We start from the raw sequence: 19,293 nt of genomic DNA on the forward strand, positions 1-19,293 counted from the left end.
TTGGACTGCGTCACCTTGGAGCCAGTCGGGTAAGGGAGGAGATGAGTACATACAGCATTTAAAGGAGAACACACTGCTTTCTCTTCTCTCAGGAGGCAGGACACTGTAAGAACTAACGCACAAGCACTGGCGCCAGACAACCTGGCATCCCAACCTGTCTCCCTCTCAGACTAACTGTGTGAGCTTTGCAAGTTTCTCATCCTCTGCATGTCAGTTTCCTCCAGTCTATCGAAGGCAGGTAACAGCAGTGTTCTCCTGCAAGGTGGTTGCAAAGGCTGAGTGGGAGGTGGAAAGCAAAGCATTGTTCACAACTCATGGTACATAGTCAGCACTCAATAAATCCTCTCTGGTACCACAATCTGCTAAATACAGGAAACATTTATTGCTGCTCTATTTACAATCGGGAAGATGTGGAATCAACCCAAATACCCCCAAACAGATGATTAGATCAAGAAGATGTGGTACATGGACATAATGGAATAGTACTCAGCAATCAAAAAAGATAAACTCATGCCATCTCTAGCAACATGGATGGAGCTGGAAGGGATCATGCTTAGTGAAATAAGTCAGAAAGAAAAAGAAAAATACTGGATGGTTTCATTCATAGCAGGAGTGTAAGGGAGCAGCAAGATAAAAGGAAAAGTAATAAAGTGAAAATGAAAATCAACCAACAGCTTAAAACCAGAGACATTCTACAGGGCAGAGAGTGGAACAAGATCAAAACGTGGGCACGAAGGATGCTCGGGACTGCGGTGATGGCACGTGGGTGAGGTGGAGGTGGGAAGTCTACGGGGATTACAACCGAGATGGAAAAATGTACAAAGTGAAGAATGATATAAATAAATATATATATTAATATAATATTAATATATATATATATAATAAAATAAATACAGGGAACAGTCGCGTTGCTTTAAATGGCCTCCTTATTTATTAAATATAAATCCTCTAGAGCAGGTGTCCTGCAGGGTGGTTTTCTCTAAAAGCATTCTTTGATGTATTCTAGAGACAAACTTCTCAACCCTGACTACATAAACCATCTGTGGGCACTGCAAACTTCACTGATGAGACTCTAATTTAATTGGTCTGGGGTGCATCCTGGGCACCTGGGTTTTTCCAAGTTCTCAAAGTGACAATAATGTGCCACCAAACTGAGTACATCCATGTAGTGCCCTGGTTCTCCCAGGGTAGTCTTAGGCCAGTGGTGTCAATTTCACCTGGGACTGCATTAGCAATGCAATTTATCTCACTCAACCTCTGACCTACTGAATCAGAAACTCCAGGTGATGAATAAGACCTCAAGGCAATTTTAATACATGCCCCAGTTTGAGGACCCTGTCTTGGGTTGGTTTGAATTAGCAAAGCAAGCAAAGCAACACTACTGTTTGTATCAGTGGAATGGAGGACCAGAAGGTTGGAGACTGAGTGTCAGCCCTAGATCTCAAAACAGCTCATAGAGTTATGGGGACATGTCCTTTCTCCTCTCTGGGTATGGATTTTGCTCTGGGGGCAGAGGCCTCAGCATCTCAGCAAGAACTGATGCTTTTAAAATGGTTTGTTCTTGGTTGAATCATATCCTCCCAAAAGGTATGCTGAAGTCCTCACCTCTTATATCTGAGGGTGATCTTATTTGGAAATGGGGTCTTGCAGATGTAATTAGTTATGATGAGGCACTCATCTAGCAAGACTGGACTCCTTACAAGAAGAGGGAAGTTTGGACAGAGCCCATGCAGAGGCTAGAGACAGAAGTTGCACCAGGCAGCTGCTAGCCAAGAAGCAGAGTGGATTGATGGCACCATGTGGAAGTGAGGAGAAGGCAGGTAAGTCTCCTTGCCCAGAGTCTCAGATGGAGTGGACACCTTGATTTCTGACCTTTACCCTCAGATCTATCAGACAATAAATTTAGTTATTTTAAGCAGCCAGTTTGTGGCACTTTGCTATGGTAGTGCTAGAAAATGAGTATAATGACCATGAAATAAAAACAATGAACATTAATTGCCTAGCATGGACTTAACCTAACAGACCCAGCCAATGTAGGTTTCTCTTCCCCCTCTTGCTCCAGCACTCTGCATGCCTGTTTCCTGGCTCTAATTTAATTCTGTGTTTGATCTGCTCCCCAAAATGAACATTCTGGAGAAATGACGGAAAGAAACTTTTCTCCTGAGCCCCCTTGTTTTATCCACACTTCACTCACAGGTTCACAAACCAACCCTAAACCAACCACAAACTAACACATGTTTTCTCCCAGTTATGGCTCGACCCCAAATTTCACGTCATTACAGATTACAGAAGCTTGGATTCTCTGGACAGGAATGGCCACTGGAGTCTCCAAATTATTTCTCCCATGTAGCTAGGAGGCCCTTTGCAAAAGCCACAGCAAATGGACAGCTAGCTCTGGGTTGTCCAACCCACTGCCCTCCAGGAGTACAGCCCCCCTCCAGGGCCCTTGTCCTTAGAGCACTGGCCGCGTTGAATGCTGCTTCTCCCAGGGCTCCTTGGAGGTCCTCAGTCACTTCCTTACTCCCACCCCCCCAATTCTCCTAAGATGGCCAAATGACATATTCCCTCTAATCCAGAATTCCCATTTTCCTGGGGCTTTAGCCAAACAATAACAAAAAAAGAAACATACCTACACAGTGTAGATAATGCTACAAAACACATCTTTGTACGAGCCAGGGTTCCCAACCTGCACTATCGACATTTTGGGTGTGATAACTTTTTGCTGTGGGGACTATCTTTAGTGTTTAAGGGTGTTTAACAGCATTCTTGGTCTTACCCAAGAGATGCCAGTGGCTCCTCCTACTCCCAGGCCTGACAATCAAAAATGTCTACAAACATTGTCAAACATCAATGGGAACTGTCCCTGGTTCTTCAGGCTGCAGAGCCCAGCTCTCACCTTCAGCCTGTGCTGTTGCTTCTTTGAATAGCAAATAATTGGTTACAGCCTCATAAATGTCTAACAATAGGGGACCAGTTCAGTAAATTATGGTGCATGCCCTGGATGGAATATTATGCAGCTATTAAAATGATGGAATGCCATTAAAAATGAAAACTGTGTAACAACACAGAAAAATGCTAACTGGGTTACATTAAGTTGGGGATAAAACCTAGAAAATAAAACTGTCTACATTATGATTACCACTATAAGAAAGCAGAGCTATGCTGATGTGTTAGATTGAAGATATTAAGGATAATTTTCCCTTCTTCTTTGATATCCATTATTGTTATCAGAATGTCTTTGTGACCATTATTTTTAAGTAGTAGTAGCTGGATAACGACATTCAAAATGTTAGCTTTTCCATAGGTCCTTCTTCCACCAGAATTAGAATGAAAGCTCTTCAAAATCCTCTGAGCAATGCAGGATTTTGATATACTTTTACTTTCTCCCAAATAGCACCATTGTGTGTATATTTCTGAACCAGGACCTCTAAGCTCTCCAAGCACTCACCAGCTACCCCCAAGAACAGCAGCTCAAAGGAAAGAGGTGCTTCTGAAGACATCAGTATGTATCACTGGAAAAGTCCAGGCTGTTAGGATCTCACAGACTGCAAATAGCAGATGTGTCTGTCTGTCAGAAGGTACCGAGCATGCACTGGCCTCATGCATTATGCATCAAGAGTGGCTTGGCACCCTAGCCTGGCCGTGCGGGAGAAGTCTTGCATAAGGAACATCTGATGAACTGATTGGAATGTCAAAATGTCATTAAGGATAAATGAATGGATGTGTTACTTTGGCTGTAAGAGGCAGTGCCAGCAAGACAACAGGCAGTTGGCGGGCTCTTCCCCAGCCGAAGACAGACGGCGTTTGCAATGGAGATTCATGGTCTTTATGCAACGTGAGGTGATTTGCAGGGAGAAGAATAAACAGAAATGCTCCAGCACTTAAGCGCTGTAAAACCACAAGCATGAGATAAATTAATTAGTGTACACTAGGAAGGCGGCTGGTCTGTCTGCACTCCTGGGGAAAGCGAGAATGGATGGCATTGGGGTAGAGATGATGGGTCTCAACACCAGCCTCCTGGAGAAAGCAATTAAATTTAATGTGCAATCATAAACTGTAGTTGATGGAAAGATAAGTCTGGTTTGCGTTTGTTTTTTTTCAGGGATCCCATTTCTGATTGCTTCTTTAAGCTCTCTGTGTCTATGGGTCAAGTGCCTTAGGTGGCTGGGAACTGCTGTCCATTCTATAATGTCACCAGAGGGAGCTGCGAATACCTCCACACAGGGGACACTATTGGGGAAGCATGACTTCCCTGCAGCATCCTAGAGAGGGGTACATTCTCCTGTGAGGGAAGGCTCCAACCTCGCATTCAACCTTGTTCTGATGCTAGACAAACATGGTTAAAAGATCTTTTCTAGGCTCCTTGAGCTTCTTCTTCACCACCAAACAACTAGGGTAGCCAGTGCTTGCTGAACGCTTGCTAGGTGCCAGGTACCATGCTCTAGTCAGGTGGCAGCTCTACCTTGTAACAACTTCACTTTATAGTGTAGGAAGCTGAGGATCAGAGATGGGGAGAGCTTTGCTCAAGACCACATGGCCAGGTCCACCGAAAACCAAGTTTTAACATCTCAACTGTCACACAGTTCTGCAGTCCATAATTCCGCCCACGGAACACAGTTTGCCTTTTCGACAACACATACTATGGAAAGGCAGGAGCAGTGGGAACTAACATGCATGCCACAGACTAGCCACATTGCCAGCTCCCGGCCCAGGCTAGATGAGCTGTCTTTCGTCAACAGCCCCTCCAGAGTGTGTGAAGTGACTGCAGGCTTCCTCTGCTCTCCAAAAGTAGACCATGCCTACCTAGTATGATTTAATAGGATATTTTTTTTTTTATGTCTGGGAATGCTGTGATCACTAATTTATCTGGGAAACAAATAGAGCATTCCCAGCATCCCAAGAAAACCTACTAAGTCACATCAGATAGGAATGTTCTACTTTTGGGGAGCTGGGGAAGCTGTATTTCTTCACCTGACCTCTTTACTCTTGTGGTTTTATTTTTTTGGGGGGGTATCCATCTGCATTTTTTTCTTATTAACAAGAATCATTTTCAGTTCTACATAGTAACTGAATCATTAGAATGTTAAATAAAAAGTACTATTCTTCTGGTTCTAAGCTCCTTAAAAAAAGTCCCATTTATAATGGCACACACAAAAAGGAGACATTCTAGAATAAATCCACCAACACACACATGGAACCGCATGTTGCAAACTCACAAGGAGGATGGGGGGCATCAAAGACCACGAATGAGGAGGCATGCTGCGTTCCTGGGCCAGAAACTCGATATTGCTAAGATGTCAATTCTCACCAAATTGATCTATAGGCTCAGCGCAAGCCCACTCAAAACCCAGCAAGACAAATCTCTTAAGATATTAACAAGCTGCGTCTTACATGCCAGTGTTTATTTTCATTTAAGGAAAGGGGATGGGGGAGAAGGTATTTAAGCCCCACTGTAGGCGAATGAAACCAAACACCTGTTGTCATGTTCACCAAGAATGTCATTTTTATATATCTGGTGTAGCTGAATTTGAATAAAATCCTCTCCTAGGCACAAACCTTTTCATAAGACAATCTAAACAAACGAAATGTCAAGAGGCAAAAATTTTTACTCTAGAAAATTAAAAGTGGAGCTCAAGAAGCCTATTAAAAACAAAAACAACCAACCATGCCAAACCAAAACAAACTAGACATCAGCACCATCCTGGCTGCAATCTTTGCTGGTTTCTCCAATGCAGACTATACAATTCCAAACAATGGTAAAAATGGGATGTTCCTGTTTTCATTTGATTTTTGTCTCATTGACATAGCAAGTGTATTTAAAAGAATGAAGTGGTGACCACACTTGTTTTTCCCCTCTACTGAAATATGGAGCAATAATCCAGAACTTCGAGGAAACACCCTTGGATCTTGCTTGTTGCCCACTCCATCCAGTCTCAGAGAGCAGTTCCTATCAGTGCTGTTGACCACATGAAGTGGCGTCCTTAAGAGTGACTTCACACCCACCTCCCAACCCAGGACAAGAACATGGCACCAGTGATGGGGACCCTCCATTCTGTGGGTTTCGTTCTTTCTTTACATGGTCTATGCTCCTGGTCCATTTGGTGAACTTTCCTTTCCTTACAGTCAAAACATGCATTGTAGCAACTCAAAGGTTTATCTTTATACAAGTACTGTGTAAACTGCAAAACACGAGCAGACATAATAATACACAATGATGTAACACAAATTACAGTAATGATAGTACCTGCAATATACTGAGCAATTACTACTTTGCAGACATTCACTGGGTGCTGAACATGCAGCTATCAGTTTATGCAAATCCTGCAAATCCCCATTGCAACCTTCCAAATTTGGTGTTACTGTGCCCAGTTTACAGATGAGGAAACAAGAGGCCCAGAGAAGTTAGGTTATGAAGCGGCAAAGTCCAGTACTCAAACCCACAAACAGTCCACGTTCTTTTTACTGCATCCAGATAATGTTTCTCTCTACTTTCAGAGTTAAGGAAAAGCATTTTTAATGCCACTAAGAAGTGCGAGATGAGAGTGTAGAAGCGTAATTTCTTGGACAAATTGCCCCCAACCTAGATGACATATAGACATCTGCATCATATCTAGTGGCTGCCTTCACCTGCACCAGGCATGTCTCTCCTGCAGAGATGAGGTATGTAGTGTAGTTTCACAGGATAAAGCAAAAGAGTCCTACAGAATCCCTTACCAACCAGATCTGAGCTTAGTTTTTTTTGTTTTTTTTTTTTACCAGAAGTTCTCTCCTCATCAGTGGATGTCCAAATCATAAAAAGCAAGGGAAGGAAGGAAGGAAGAATAAAATAAAGTAAAAAGACTCTGCTTTTCTTTACTTGTAAAAAAAAAAAAGTGCCTTATTCCTGTGCTGTTTTCCAAAACAAAACAGGCTTCTTTAATCTTGAGTCTCACTTTGGCTTATAACCTGAATAAAACCATATTTTCCCTCATTATAAAAAATCAAACCTCCCAGTCAAAACAGAGGGTTGATCATGCTAATCTTTCAATTCCTCCACTTAAAAAAACAAAACAAAACATGGATGTTGAAATGTGCCCACTAATTCCCACCCTTTTACACTGTTCTGTATGGTGATTCAAAGCCTACTATATTGGTGAAAAGTGAAGTGAGAAGTGTCTGACTCTTTGAGGTCTCACTGATGAAGAGAATGCTCAAGAACAGATGTTTTTTGGAGAAGGGTCATGGCTGAGGGGTCCTTATCTGACCACACGATGAGGGGGTGGTTGTTATGAGAAGTTAAATGCTATTTAAGTGCATTCCTGGGGCACTTCTGCCATTCATTAAATGGCTTCGATACACTTATGAATAGCAAGAGGCGTGAGTATACCACAAGAGCTAAAGCAAGGAAATGAAGCCATCAAAGGGCATTCTGTCTTCTACAGACTCTTCTCTCCAAATGGGGCTCCCTCATCATGGTTTCAGATCAGTATTGTCTGGGGAGTTTTGACATCTAGGCACCACAAGAAACCAGATTCTTCACTGAAGTTCTGGGTTAAGTGTGCAGACCAAACCCTTGTGTTAATTTCCAAATGCCTTTGTTCCATGATCCTGGATTCCCAAGCTCTCCCTAGTGGGTGTTTTTGAACCATGGCTTCAGATCGGTATTATCTGGGGAATTTTGACATCTAGGCATCACAGAAACGAATGAAGCCAGCTTTTCCCTCTTTCTTTAATGGCATGGGTGTATACTACCTCTCCTAACTGGCCACCCTCCTCAAACATACACCAATTGTATGAATCCTCATCCCAGGGAGGAGGTAGCCTTCCCAACGGGGCTGTGCACAATAATAACAGGCTCCATATGATTCTGAGAATGGTCTCTCTTCTAAGGTAGAGTTGAGCCTCTATAGAGGGTCTTCTCAACTTCTTCTCAACTTCAACCTAGCCCTTTTCTCTGGCTACTGGCACAAAGACTCCTTATGTCAAAGGACACTATCCATCCCTGCAGTTCAGGCCAGGATCATTGACTCTGATCTCATTGATACCAGCGAGGCTGTTGTAGGGAGAAAGGCGTGTCCTATCCAACTGCTCAGAGAAGAAAATTGGTAATGCTGAACCACTAGCACCCACAATTGTTCTTCTTACTCTGCTTGACAGATTCTTCTTCCATTTAACTTATTTTGGATAAAGATGACCTCTCTCTCCCCCACCAGCTTCCTCTGACATATGTAGCCACTGCTATGTTCCAGCACAGCCCTGTCCTTGTGTGAATGGAGAAAGGGAATGCCCTTGGCACAGAAGATGGCATTTTACTTGTTATGATAGTCCCATAAACTGAGCAGTACTGTTCCCATTTTTCAAATGGGAAACTCAAGTCAGAAAGCTTAGAATTCACCACTGCTAGTGGACATGGAATTGAAAAATTCTCCCTCCCCATTTTAAACTCTCTATGTCTTTTCTTCATTTTCCCTAGAAGTTTTGTTCTTGCATGCCATCTATCAGGTTCTAAAAATGCATGTGTCTATTTCCAGACAGTGAACCCAAGGACAAAAGTGGGCATCATTGTCACTTTTGTAAGGGAATATCTTGCATCTCCTCAATGTCTTTCCACCCCTGGCATCTTAGGTGAGTTCTTCCCTATGTCATATCTTCACTGTCCCTTGTATATGTCTTTGTAGCATTATTTTACAACTGTTTGTTACAACTATATGTCCTGTGGCCTCTTAAGTTGTGATCTCCTTGAGAGAGAAGAACAATTCTTTCTAAACACCTATCTCAGTTCTTAGTCTAAGGAATTCCTCAGTAAATGCTTATGAATGAAAAGATGTGTCATTTAAACTTCACAAATGTTCTAAAACATTATTAGTACTACCCCCATTTTACAGATGATAAACTGACATTGAGATGGAGTTAAATGACTTAACCACAACTGCAGAGCCAGAGTGTCTGGGCTTTCTCCTGCATGGCCAGTCATCTATCAAATAATATCTTGCTAAGTACCTCCAAGCCCAAGCAGACAACTAGATAATAAGTGGGAAAGCACTTTGGAAGAGATAAAGCTGTATATACAAACAAGATGTAATCATTATCATCATCATCAACAAAGCAGAGCTTAACTCAAGCACTTCCTTCCATTAAAAACACTATGGAGAAACACTTAGAAAGACATTTTCCAGTTTGCACAGCTCAGGCGTCTATCTTTGCTACAGTCCTAGCTACAAGAGTCACTCTTCCATTGGGGATGCTTGCAGAGCTTTGCTTATTGAAGGTGAGTACTTTCAGAAACAAACTGATTCCCACACTGGAGACACATCACAGGGGCATGAGGCCAGCCCTTCTGATGCTGGTCTCCCCTCTGGCTGGTTCAGGGAAAGGATCTGCCTACAGTCTCCTCTATGGTGCATTATGAGCTCCTCCAGGCAGGTGCTGAGTGTAAAGCTTCCTGCAATCCTCATGCCCAGCACTGGCACAAGTGAGAAGCAAAGGATGATGAGTGGTTGCCCAAGGGAGGATTTTTTGGGAGCTTACTTATCATCAGTGGGCACCAAAGGGGTGGTATACCAAGTGTCCCCAGGCATTGAGGGTATGTGTGCGGGAAAGGGCAATTGCACAGCAAAATTGATTTGCTTCCAGGGGTCAAACTGAAGACAAACCAAAGGGAGTATCTCAGGTTAGGCTTTCTGAGAATTAACCTTCAACACAGAGACTGATGTGCAGATGCATTAGGCGGAACTCCTGGGCCATTATCTGTGGATGAGGTGGGGAGGGAAGGAGGAGAAAAGGGAGGGATGGGAAGAAAAATGAGTGGGTAGAATGGGATCAGTAATGCAGTCATAGTGATGGCTGAATCCAACTATGGAAAGCTCTGACGTTGGAGAGACTTTTATATCCCTACATTGACTAGCCATTGGATGACTGGGCGAGACAGTTCTGAAGGGAAGTTAGTCCAGAAGGCAACTGTTAGCCAAGAGCTTTCTGCCAGCAGCCATCTTGGCATGTGGGGAAGGGAGCCTCCTTGCAGGGCAATCTCAGGAGCACTCACAGAATCTTCCACGGGGCTTATCCTGTTTCAACTGCAGTTCAGTGAGTCACCTCTATTAGCAGGGAAATCTGAACGCTTGCTTTTACCTTCCTTGAGAAGTTCAGGTGCATACTGTTTTCTATGGAAGATGGGCTGATCTACAACCCCACCCACAATGCACAATGGGTCCCTTTTCCCATACCCTCATGGACACTTGTTTCATTTCTTTTTTGGTAAGGGCCATTCTTATGGTGTGAGGTGTTATTTCAGAGTAGCAATTCCACTCCTAGATATCTAACCAAAGAACCAATACAAAAACACTAATTGGAAGGGATATGTGCACTCTAATGTTCACTGCAGCAAGTTATGGAAACAACATAAGTGCCCGATGACTGAGCACTAGATTAAAAAGATGTGGTATATGTATACAAAGGAACAACACTCAGCTATAAAAAAATGTTGAAATCTTTCCATTTGTGACAACCTAGAGGAAACTGAAGGGGATTACAGTAAGGGGATTATGAAAATGAGTTTGATGGAGACAGACAAACACTGGGACCCTGTGGAATAAACAGAAACAAAAGAAAGGAACAGAGAAAGCTAAGTCGAAACAGATCATAGAATTGAAGCTACCAGATCATAGAATTGAAGCTACCAGGGGGTACCATGGGGGAGAAGAGCACTAAAGAGGGACCCAGTGAATGATGATGGATTGTGGATGCTTTGGCACTCGGCACGGTGTTCTACATCTAAATGGTTGTGCACCTATACCTCTAATCATGTAGAGTTCTAAAGCAATGTTACCTGAACACATAGCCTTTCAAGACATCCTTAATACCTGGTTGGTATTAAAACTGGAAGTTTAAGCTTAAAACTAAAACAGAAACAACTTCTGTCACCCTTGGAAGGGAGATACACACTTGTATTTTCCCTGATTAAAGCAACAAAGCCTCTGACCTACAGATTTGCCTTGTTTGGTATTCATGAATGATGTGTTTAGACTCTAATTCAATAGAGTAAACAATAAAACATCCATTCAATTGCAATTCTTACCCAAATCTATCTGTATATATGGTCTGGCCTGATGCATTTATACCTATTTTGTTGCAACAGCATTTATTAATTTCATGCATTTATAATTTGACATGCAAGTACAAGATTTCTAAACCTAAAACCAATATAAAATTACAAAATAGGTGGTCTGAAAGCCTCACTATCACCATATGTCAAAATAATTGAAAATGGATGCTAACTTCTAGAGAATAGAATAATACAACTCAGCGGGAGATGAAACAGAATGGGGGGGGGTTAACCTCACACATACACCCACCCATTTGTATTCATTCATGCAATCAACACAGTCTTATGAAGCTTGATTTGTTCTGGACTCCTAGCCCATCGCTGGAAGTGAAAAACGAATAATACACAGTCCTGTCAACAAGGAAAGAGACGTGCAGACACACCAAGAGCGATATTACCTGAGAAAGGCTCGAGAATCAGCGTTGGTGGGAAGATGAACGAAACGTGAATGCCCAGTGCTATGGGGTTTGTGGGATTTGGGAAGACCCCCTTAAATAAGACAGTAACAATTTCCCCATTAGACCACTGGCCTTTTCCAGGCTCAGAAGGTAGACAGGTGTTCCACGACAAAAGTAGTGCAGGCAAAAAGGTGTGCCACTGAGAAAGAAGCATCTGTGGCAGGGTGACATGAGGTGTCTGCATGCGCGACAATGATCACAGACATGTGTTAAAATGCAGGCTCCCTGGCCACACAGTCAAAGGGAGTGGGCAAATCTGGGGTGGGGCCCAGGAATCAGAATTCTCCCTCCAGGTCTTCTTGGCTTACTAGCAGCAGTATCGGGGTTTTTCCTGTCTTGCCTTCATGGCAATACCTTAGATTTTTCACCTGCCAACATGTTTGCGATCAGCTTTTGGTAATTGATACTTATCATCTTTAAATGATTTCTTCCTCTCCCTACATTTTCTTCATTTTTGTTTGAAGTGGTTGATGAATTACATAAAATGCTTTTTGAGTAGCTCTTGAGATAATCATTTAAAATTCCTCTTTACATGTATTGCAGCAATAATATCTGATTTGCCACAGGCGGGGATGTGAAAAGGTGTCTGCTTTTGGGAAAAGGGGGCAGTTTCCAGCTTCTCACTTGAAGTGCCTACTGTGTGCTCACTATTTTCCAAACCTCTCAGTGAACGCTTGCAACATCTCTAAGAGTTCGCATCATGTTAAAGCTCCGGTTTACATATGAGAAAATTGAGAATCAGAGAATGGAAAGTAGTTTGTACAGGTCACAGATGCTGAATTGGAGCAAAAGTTTCCTTAAAGCCACAGCGACAAGGTCTGGAATGGCCTGAAGATTATTGCCATTGTTTTCTCAGAACAGATAATCTGTTCATTTCAGCTCCATCTTGCTCTTTCACTAAACCTGCATGCATTTACTAGGGGCTTCCTTGTGCCTACCAGGGGTGATAAGGGAACACCCCAAGGAACAAGAAACACCCTTGAGATACATTTGCCCCTGAGAATCCAGAGGAAATGGCCATTTCCATGGGTGGAGAGAATCAGGGAAGACTTCTGGAGCACCAGTGTTTGGTCTGGGCCTTGATGTAAGAGTTCAATGTGCTTATGGAAAGTGCTGGAAAGGAAAAGGGGAATTCCCAACAGCCCCAGACTCTGTCAACAGGGGCCAGTGCTAGTCACCATTTTTGTATCTGTGACACTCACACAGGCATTTGTCCAAGGCTAAGTGAAGCAGCTAAGTGCTTTCTTTCAGTTGGTAAATATCTTAGTGCTTTTTCAAGAACTACTACACTAAAATGTCTCTGGAACAATTACTGTGCCCCTCACACACCTTCAGGCAAATTAACCTGTGAACATACACCAATTCTTAGCATCCTTTTGAAAAGCAGGCACTGAAGTTGTTGGGTAAGGCAAAAAAAATGGCTCTTAGAGAAGAATTTCTGTCTGCTCAGAGAGTGAGAAATGATAGCTACTATTTACAAAAGACCTACATCATGTCAACTACTCCACATATACACTCTCTCATCACCTTCACAGATGTGCTGGAAAGTCATGGCTGTTATCACCATTTTGCAGATGAAGAAACTGAGGCTCGGTGTGTTTCCATCATTGTCCAAGGTCAAGATAATCAGAAGAGGCAGGCTTAGAACTACGATTTCGGGCTAATGCCCAAGCCTACATTATCCTCATTTTTTGTGTGCAACAAGGTGAAGATCCCCTTTTAGATGCTCTGGGCTCTCTGGCTCCTCAGTCCCTTCAGTCAGCAGCTCTGGCCATGAGTGCTCCCTTGTTTGCCCCCAGTCTCACCCTGTGGCTGCCTCTGGCCCCGCATGCTCAGCTCTGATCATGTGGTAAATCCCCCAGGGCATCAGGGACAGCAATGTCCATAGAATCATTCTCTCCCTCCCCACCCATCCAGGAAGAGCTACTATGGCTTGTCCGGGGAAAGAACTCGATACCTCATGTGCACAAAACGGAAAACTCTACAGAAGACAAGCTGGGATCTGAATCCTGGCTGTTCCCCTGCCTGGCCAAGGGTGCCTGGTACCTCCATGCTGAGAACAGGACTGGGTGAGAAGGAAGGGTAGGGCTGGGAGGTCTGTGACCCTGAGCTCAAACCCTTGCCTGCCACATCTTGGATGTGAAATACTGACAAGTCTTCAGATCTCAGTGGCCATGTGTAAGTAAAGTCAGCAATAGCACTAGCTAGAGGTGCTTGTTGGCAGTGTTAGATGAGTCTGATACCTCAGGAACTGGTAATTCTTTACAACTTCCACCCCTCCAGCAGCACTGGATTCACCTGTGTCTGAACAGCAAAGTTGCAGCGTAGGTAGGAGATGAGCGAAACAGGATGCACCCTGAGCCTCATCTCCCCCTCCACACCCCCGGCTCCAAAATCCAGTAGGGGGTGCTGACAAATGATGGTCTCAGGCCAAACACGCTCCACTGTCATTTGCTTTCATAAAATAAAATGGTCTCACAATATATACATCGTGACTCATTTACATATTGTTTATGGTTGTTTCCACCTTATAATATCAGAGCTCAAAATATTTACTTCTGGCTCCTTTCAGAAAAAGTTTCTTGTTTTTAGCTCATTTATTAAGATTTGATATAAATCTTCATATAGAAAAACAAACACAGGAGTTCTCTGGTCTTGTCAGAAGAGATATCAATATATTTTCTATTTGTTTTAATATAAACATATAATTCAATAAAATGAGCTCTTTCTGTGGTAGCTCCCTAAACACAAGCTCGTGGTTTCCTGTCTTGTGTGGACCACTCAAAAGGGAAGCACCTTTGAGGCGTGCCTGCTTTGGAAGTAAGGTCCCAGGTCCTCTACCCACCACCCACTACACTTCCACTGTCTTGCTCTGACCCATTGATCTTAGTGTTTCTTGGTCATTACGTAACATTTATATTACACAGACTTCTCACACTTGCTTATTTTTTGTCTCGCCTGCTACACCCCACCCCTACCCACCATAGGCAGAGATTTTTATTTTTGTGCTAATTCTTAGGTCTCAGAGACTTTCTAGCACTTGAGGCATAAATGACCCCACAAATATTTGGGAACTGAGTAAACGTGGATTTCATTGAAATGATGGCAGCCACTGTGACGTCCATGGAACATTTGGGGACTTTTAGTGGGACCAGGTGGCCTTCTGATCTCCGCAAGGAGGGTGTGTTTCTCCTGCGTTGGAGACGAGCCATCATCTCTGGCTGACACAAGCCACCCGGGCTCTTGCTCCAGTGCAGTTTCTGAGTCAGGTCTGAGAGAGGCTATGGGGGCTGCAGCTGCAGCTGGAGGCAGATGAACCAATGCGGGATAGATAGGATTCAAGGCGCCCACTCGGGGTCTCTACCTTAAACTTGGCAAAAGAGAATTAGACATCTGGAGATCATACGGGTCATTTCCTCTATGACCCCTTTTCTCCAACTCCCTGCATCATCTCTCACTTTTGTGGATTCACAACACACTTCCCTCCCCACCCCGGGGCTGCTCCCTGTACCCCAGACCTGTCTTCAGATCTCCCCTTCCATAGCCACCCAGTTCCCGCTCTTCCTGCCTTCTCCTTTCCGACACAGGTTCCTCTTCTCTCCCTTCACCTGTCCCCGTGCATCCTCACTCAAGTGACCCATTTTACCTTCCTCCTCTGTTTAGGCCCGACTGGTCAAGCAGCAGTGCTTTTCCTCATGGACCTCAAGGGTGGCTCCCTCTCCAAACTTTGCCCTATGACCCACACACGTGACCCCTGAGGGCAGTGCACCCCAGGTCATACACACCATCGCTGTGCCAACCCACTGCTATCAGCTCCCTTGCTGCCATGACCTTCTCTCCTCAGCTTGTAGGGTTCTCCTACCTCTGCTTGCTTTGTCAGTTTTCTCCTCCTCTGAGTAACTATGGTCAGTTCCTGAGCTGGCATTGAGATTGCACTGCAGAATCTGTGGCTTAGGACTTCAATTTGGCACCAACTGAGAGGACCTTGTGCATCACGGTAGCTTGAGCTACAAATACTTCAGTCTTTTACCTACACTCTCATCACACCATTGGTCAGTGATTTCTCCATGTGTCTGGCACAGTGTATTGTGCAGAGTGGCTCTGTGCACTGGCTGCTAGAGTGGGGAGGTGCCTAGAGGTTGTGATGGGTCACTGTATGCCCACCGTTATGTGCAGCACTGGTGCCATAAGAGGCCCTGGAAACCCGGAGACCCACCCCCCAGGACACCAGTACTGCCCAAACCCCTCATGGCTTCTTATGGGGGGGAGAATAAAACTAACGTCTCATAAGTGTCAACGTTGTGCCAGACACTTTACAAAGTCATCTCCTTCCCTTGCCAAGGTAACTCTATGAGTTAGGCACTATTACCCTTATTTTAGAGCCAAGATCAACAAGTCTCAAATTGTTCAGAAAACTGGCTCATGGGTGCATAATTGGTGCAGAGCTGTGTGACTCCTCAACCTCATTCTCTTTCTACCAGTGCAACATTGTCTTGTATCTTTGTTAACTGATCACCACCGGAGCCTGTAGACCTGTGGGTGCAAGCACTGAGCACAGGGTGTGGAGCCCTGGCTGGCTCCGGTCTGATCTGTGAAGGCTTCAGCAGGTGATAATGACAGACGCAGCCCCTCTTACAAGGCTCCAAGGGCCAGAGGAAGACATGGGCAGATAGACAGTGTATTTGTCCAAACTCAGACATTCTGAGATTTCATTCTACTTTTTTGCTAACTACATGTGTGATTACACATACCTCAGTTTTCAAATGTGAAATGCATTTGAGACTATGCAAATGAGACTAACTCAGTACTTTTTTTTAACTGTTTGTTACCAAAGGTTTATTTCACTAAGTTTTTCTCTTTACCCTCCTGTTTTGAAATGTTTTAATAATGAAAAGAATATATTACATTTATTTAGAATGTAAAAAGAAAGAGACAATCAGCCACCTATAACTCCCAAAACACACTGATAGCATAAGACAACTAATGCTAAACACCAAACTGAGGTAACTGTACTTCAAAGCAAAGACCCTGGACATGTGGACTCCATGAATCTGGTTCTGGATAAAGCCTCGACTCCCTGTAGACTTCTTTCCTCTAACCTTTGGACCAAGGGCAACCCATCCCTCTAGTGCACACACTGGACCTCCAAGTTGCTGATAAGCTGGCCCATATCTAGGTTTGCAAGTCCTGCAGGTGCACTTGTTAGAATTTGGGGATTCCTAACTAGAAAACCATAATGACAAAGGGGAGAACAGCCTTTGAAATCTCCAAAAATGGGGTCAAGGGTGGGGAGGAATCCAAGATGGCAGAAACATATCAAACATGGATGATGACAGAGCATTTTCAAATGGCAAGCATCTATGCAAGACAAACTTTGAGGCCACGGGCAGACTTAGACAGAAGTGAATATGAAAACCCAACAGACACTTGGTCGGTGCAGGAAATGCATGCTACAGGTTCCCTTACGGGGCATGAAGCAAAGTTAACACCGGGTCGATACTTACAAGTAATAGGAGTAGGAATAAGCATTTCTTCTATATATTGATGGGCAGTCAGATGAAGGAAATGTCCAAAAGGGGGGAAAAGAAAAGACAAACAAACAAGAATTAGATTTATATGAAATCTTGATTCTTAGAAATGTACATAGTACTTTAGCATCCCGAAGCTAGAGGAGATGCAAGTTTCTCTGCTCATCATCTTTACTGAGAATCAGGTATATTCAGCAGTGGAAGAAATGGAAAAGACCCCACATATGACAGAAAAGCTCACTATTCATACAGAAGAAGCCAAGTCTCAGTTTGCTGTTTTAATGATCTGAAAGCTTTTTATATGGTCAACTAACAGGGCCTCCTTGCAAGTATAATTTTTGGGTCTTGGGTCAGATTTCTGTGGCCTTTGAGAAATGAGTCTACTACTCTTCCACATGATCTAAGGAAAAACCATCGGACTTCGATCTTTTCTATTTGTGGTTCAATAATTTCAGAGCTTCTTTAATGTGGTCATGCTAGAAGCAAGCAAACTCAGCTGGGATCCATATTTCTCAGGACTCACATTGCTGTAGTGCTCTTCTGCACTAAGTCAAGGATCATCTTAAATGACTAACAGAATGTGATAGGAGTTACATTCTGGGGTTTTCTAGAGTAGGTCAAAAATCAGCCTGGCAGCTCTGTCTGGATCTCTGGAACCCTCCCATCCAACCCTGAGATTCTCTGTAAGGCCAAATACACTGAGATTGTGCTGGAGAGACCATGAGGTAAGGTCCTGAGATTGCAGGAAGAAAAAGAACCATCCAGCCAGGCCCCAGCCACTCTAGCCCCAGCCCACAGTATGGTACAAAATGAGACCCTTGATATTAGAGAACAGAATAAGTCATTCTCTTCAAGCCTAGACTAAAGTGCCAATTCATGAGAAAAATAGATCACTAAGTTTTATGGCTCATTTTTAAGCTACTAAATTTTAGGGAGTAGTTTGTTATAGAGAAGTGGATAACCAGAACAAAATCCAATCTTTACCATAAAAGAGCATGGCATGAAGGGAGAGGAATTCTAACCTTCAAACTGAACATTACTTGAATAAACTCTCTGTGCATTCATTTCCTCATCTGCTTCTTACAATAGTTGAGTCTGAGCAGTACTTTTCAAATGACTGACAAATTAATAAAACAAACACACAAAACTAGTATTTTCAGAGCCTGGGGATTCTGCAGAACAGCCTCATTATAATAACAGAGAAGTGGGATTCTGAGTGGGTAGGGTTTCTGGTCCCCCACTACCCATAAAAGACAGAGCCTCTCCATTATTATCTATTTTGTAAATTGAAGTTTCATTTATGATTCTGAATGCCTAAGAATTGCACTCCAAAAGAAAACCTGAAAAATCACTACCTGAATTTTCTTTCTAATGTCCCTTCTGGCTCTTGGCTTTTGAACAATCAAATGACCTAAATAAGTCCTGAATTTTCTTTGTTATAACTTTTCTTACTGTATAGGAAAATAAATAGGAATGCTTTTATTTTACAGACTTTAGCTACTCTGGCAATAACTGATACATGTGTGGTTTGAGAAAAATTGCTGAATAATTCAGGTCCCCAAATATCTAGGCAAGAATAGTTCCCATCCCTCTTGAGTTATTTGGTTAATTGTATCCATTATCTAGCTTGGTCGGCACTGGAAGATGCAGTCTTTATATGCACAGTGTGTGAGAATGTCATTAGAGTCCCGCATTTCCCTTTCTTGATTAGGAACTAACCAAGGAAGGGCCATCTTTAAACTTCCATTTATCAGAAATGCCAAATCTACAGTTCCAGAGGGAAAGTAACCTGAGAGATAAGAAGGCACGGTAGAAGGAAAGCTTCATGCCTGCTTAGGGAACTGAACTGGGGAAAATGAGCCACAGTCCAGCAAGATCTGCCTGCTTATAAAACTTCAACATTTTGGACCAAATGCCCAAGGTGAGGAAAGAAAGAGAAGAACTCAGAATTGTGATGGGTGGAAATTGGGAGAATCCCTGCAAGTCGTTTAAAGCTTCACCACCCATATAGGTTGGTGCTGAGAGAGATAGTTGCTCTTCTTCACCGCTGTTTGTATGATTCGGTACCTGGAAATGTGATTTCTCAGGGAAAGAGACCTGAGGATCCCATCCCGACACCTATATTTGATATCAACACTAGACTGAGAACCAAGAAGCAAGTTTTCCCATCCCAGCTCTCTCATGTGTCACTGTGATTTCTTGAGCAGTTGATTCCTCCTCTTGAACC

At 43.3% G+C, this 19,293-nt stretch overlaps 1 protein-coding gene across 1 annotated transcript in view; it reads right to left on the reverse strand.

Annotated features, from left to right (window-relative positions):
* PTPRT (protein tyrosine phosphatase, receptor type, T) overlaps positions 1-19,293 on the reverse strand; it is a 617,594-nt gene that overhangs the window by 97,866 nt on the left and 500,435 nt on the right. Inside the window, exon 15 of the mRNA XM_004687014.2 lies at positions 17,043-17,072. Coding sequence (XP_004687071.1) covers positions 17,043-17,072 — 30 coding nt within the window. The remainder of the gene's footprint in view (positions 1-17,042; positions 17,073-19,293) is intronic.

This window comes from Condylura cristata, unplaced genomic scaffold (genome assembly GCF_000260355.1).
Source record: "Condylura cristata isolate star-nosed mole 26May11 unplaced genomic scaffold, ConCri1.0 scaffold00022, whole genome shotgun sequence".
In the NCBI taxonomy this organism is placed as follows: Eukaryota; Metazoa; Chordata; class Mammalia; order Eulipotyphla; family Talpidae; genus Condylura; species Condylura cristata.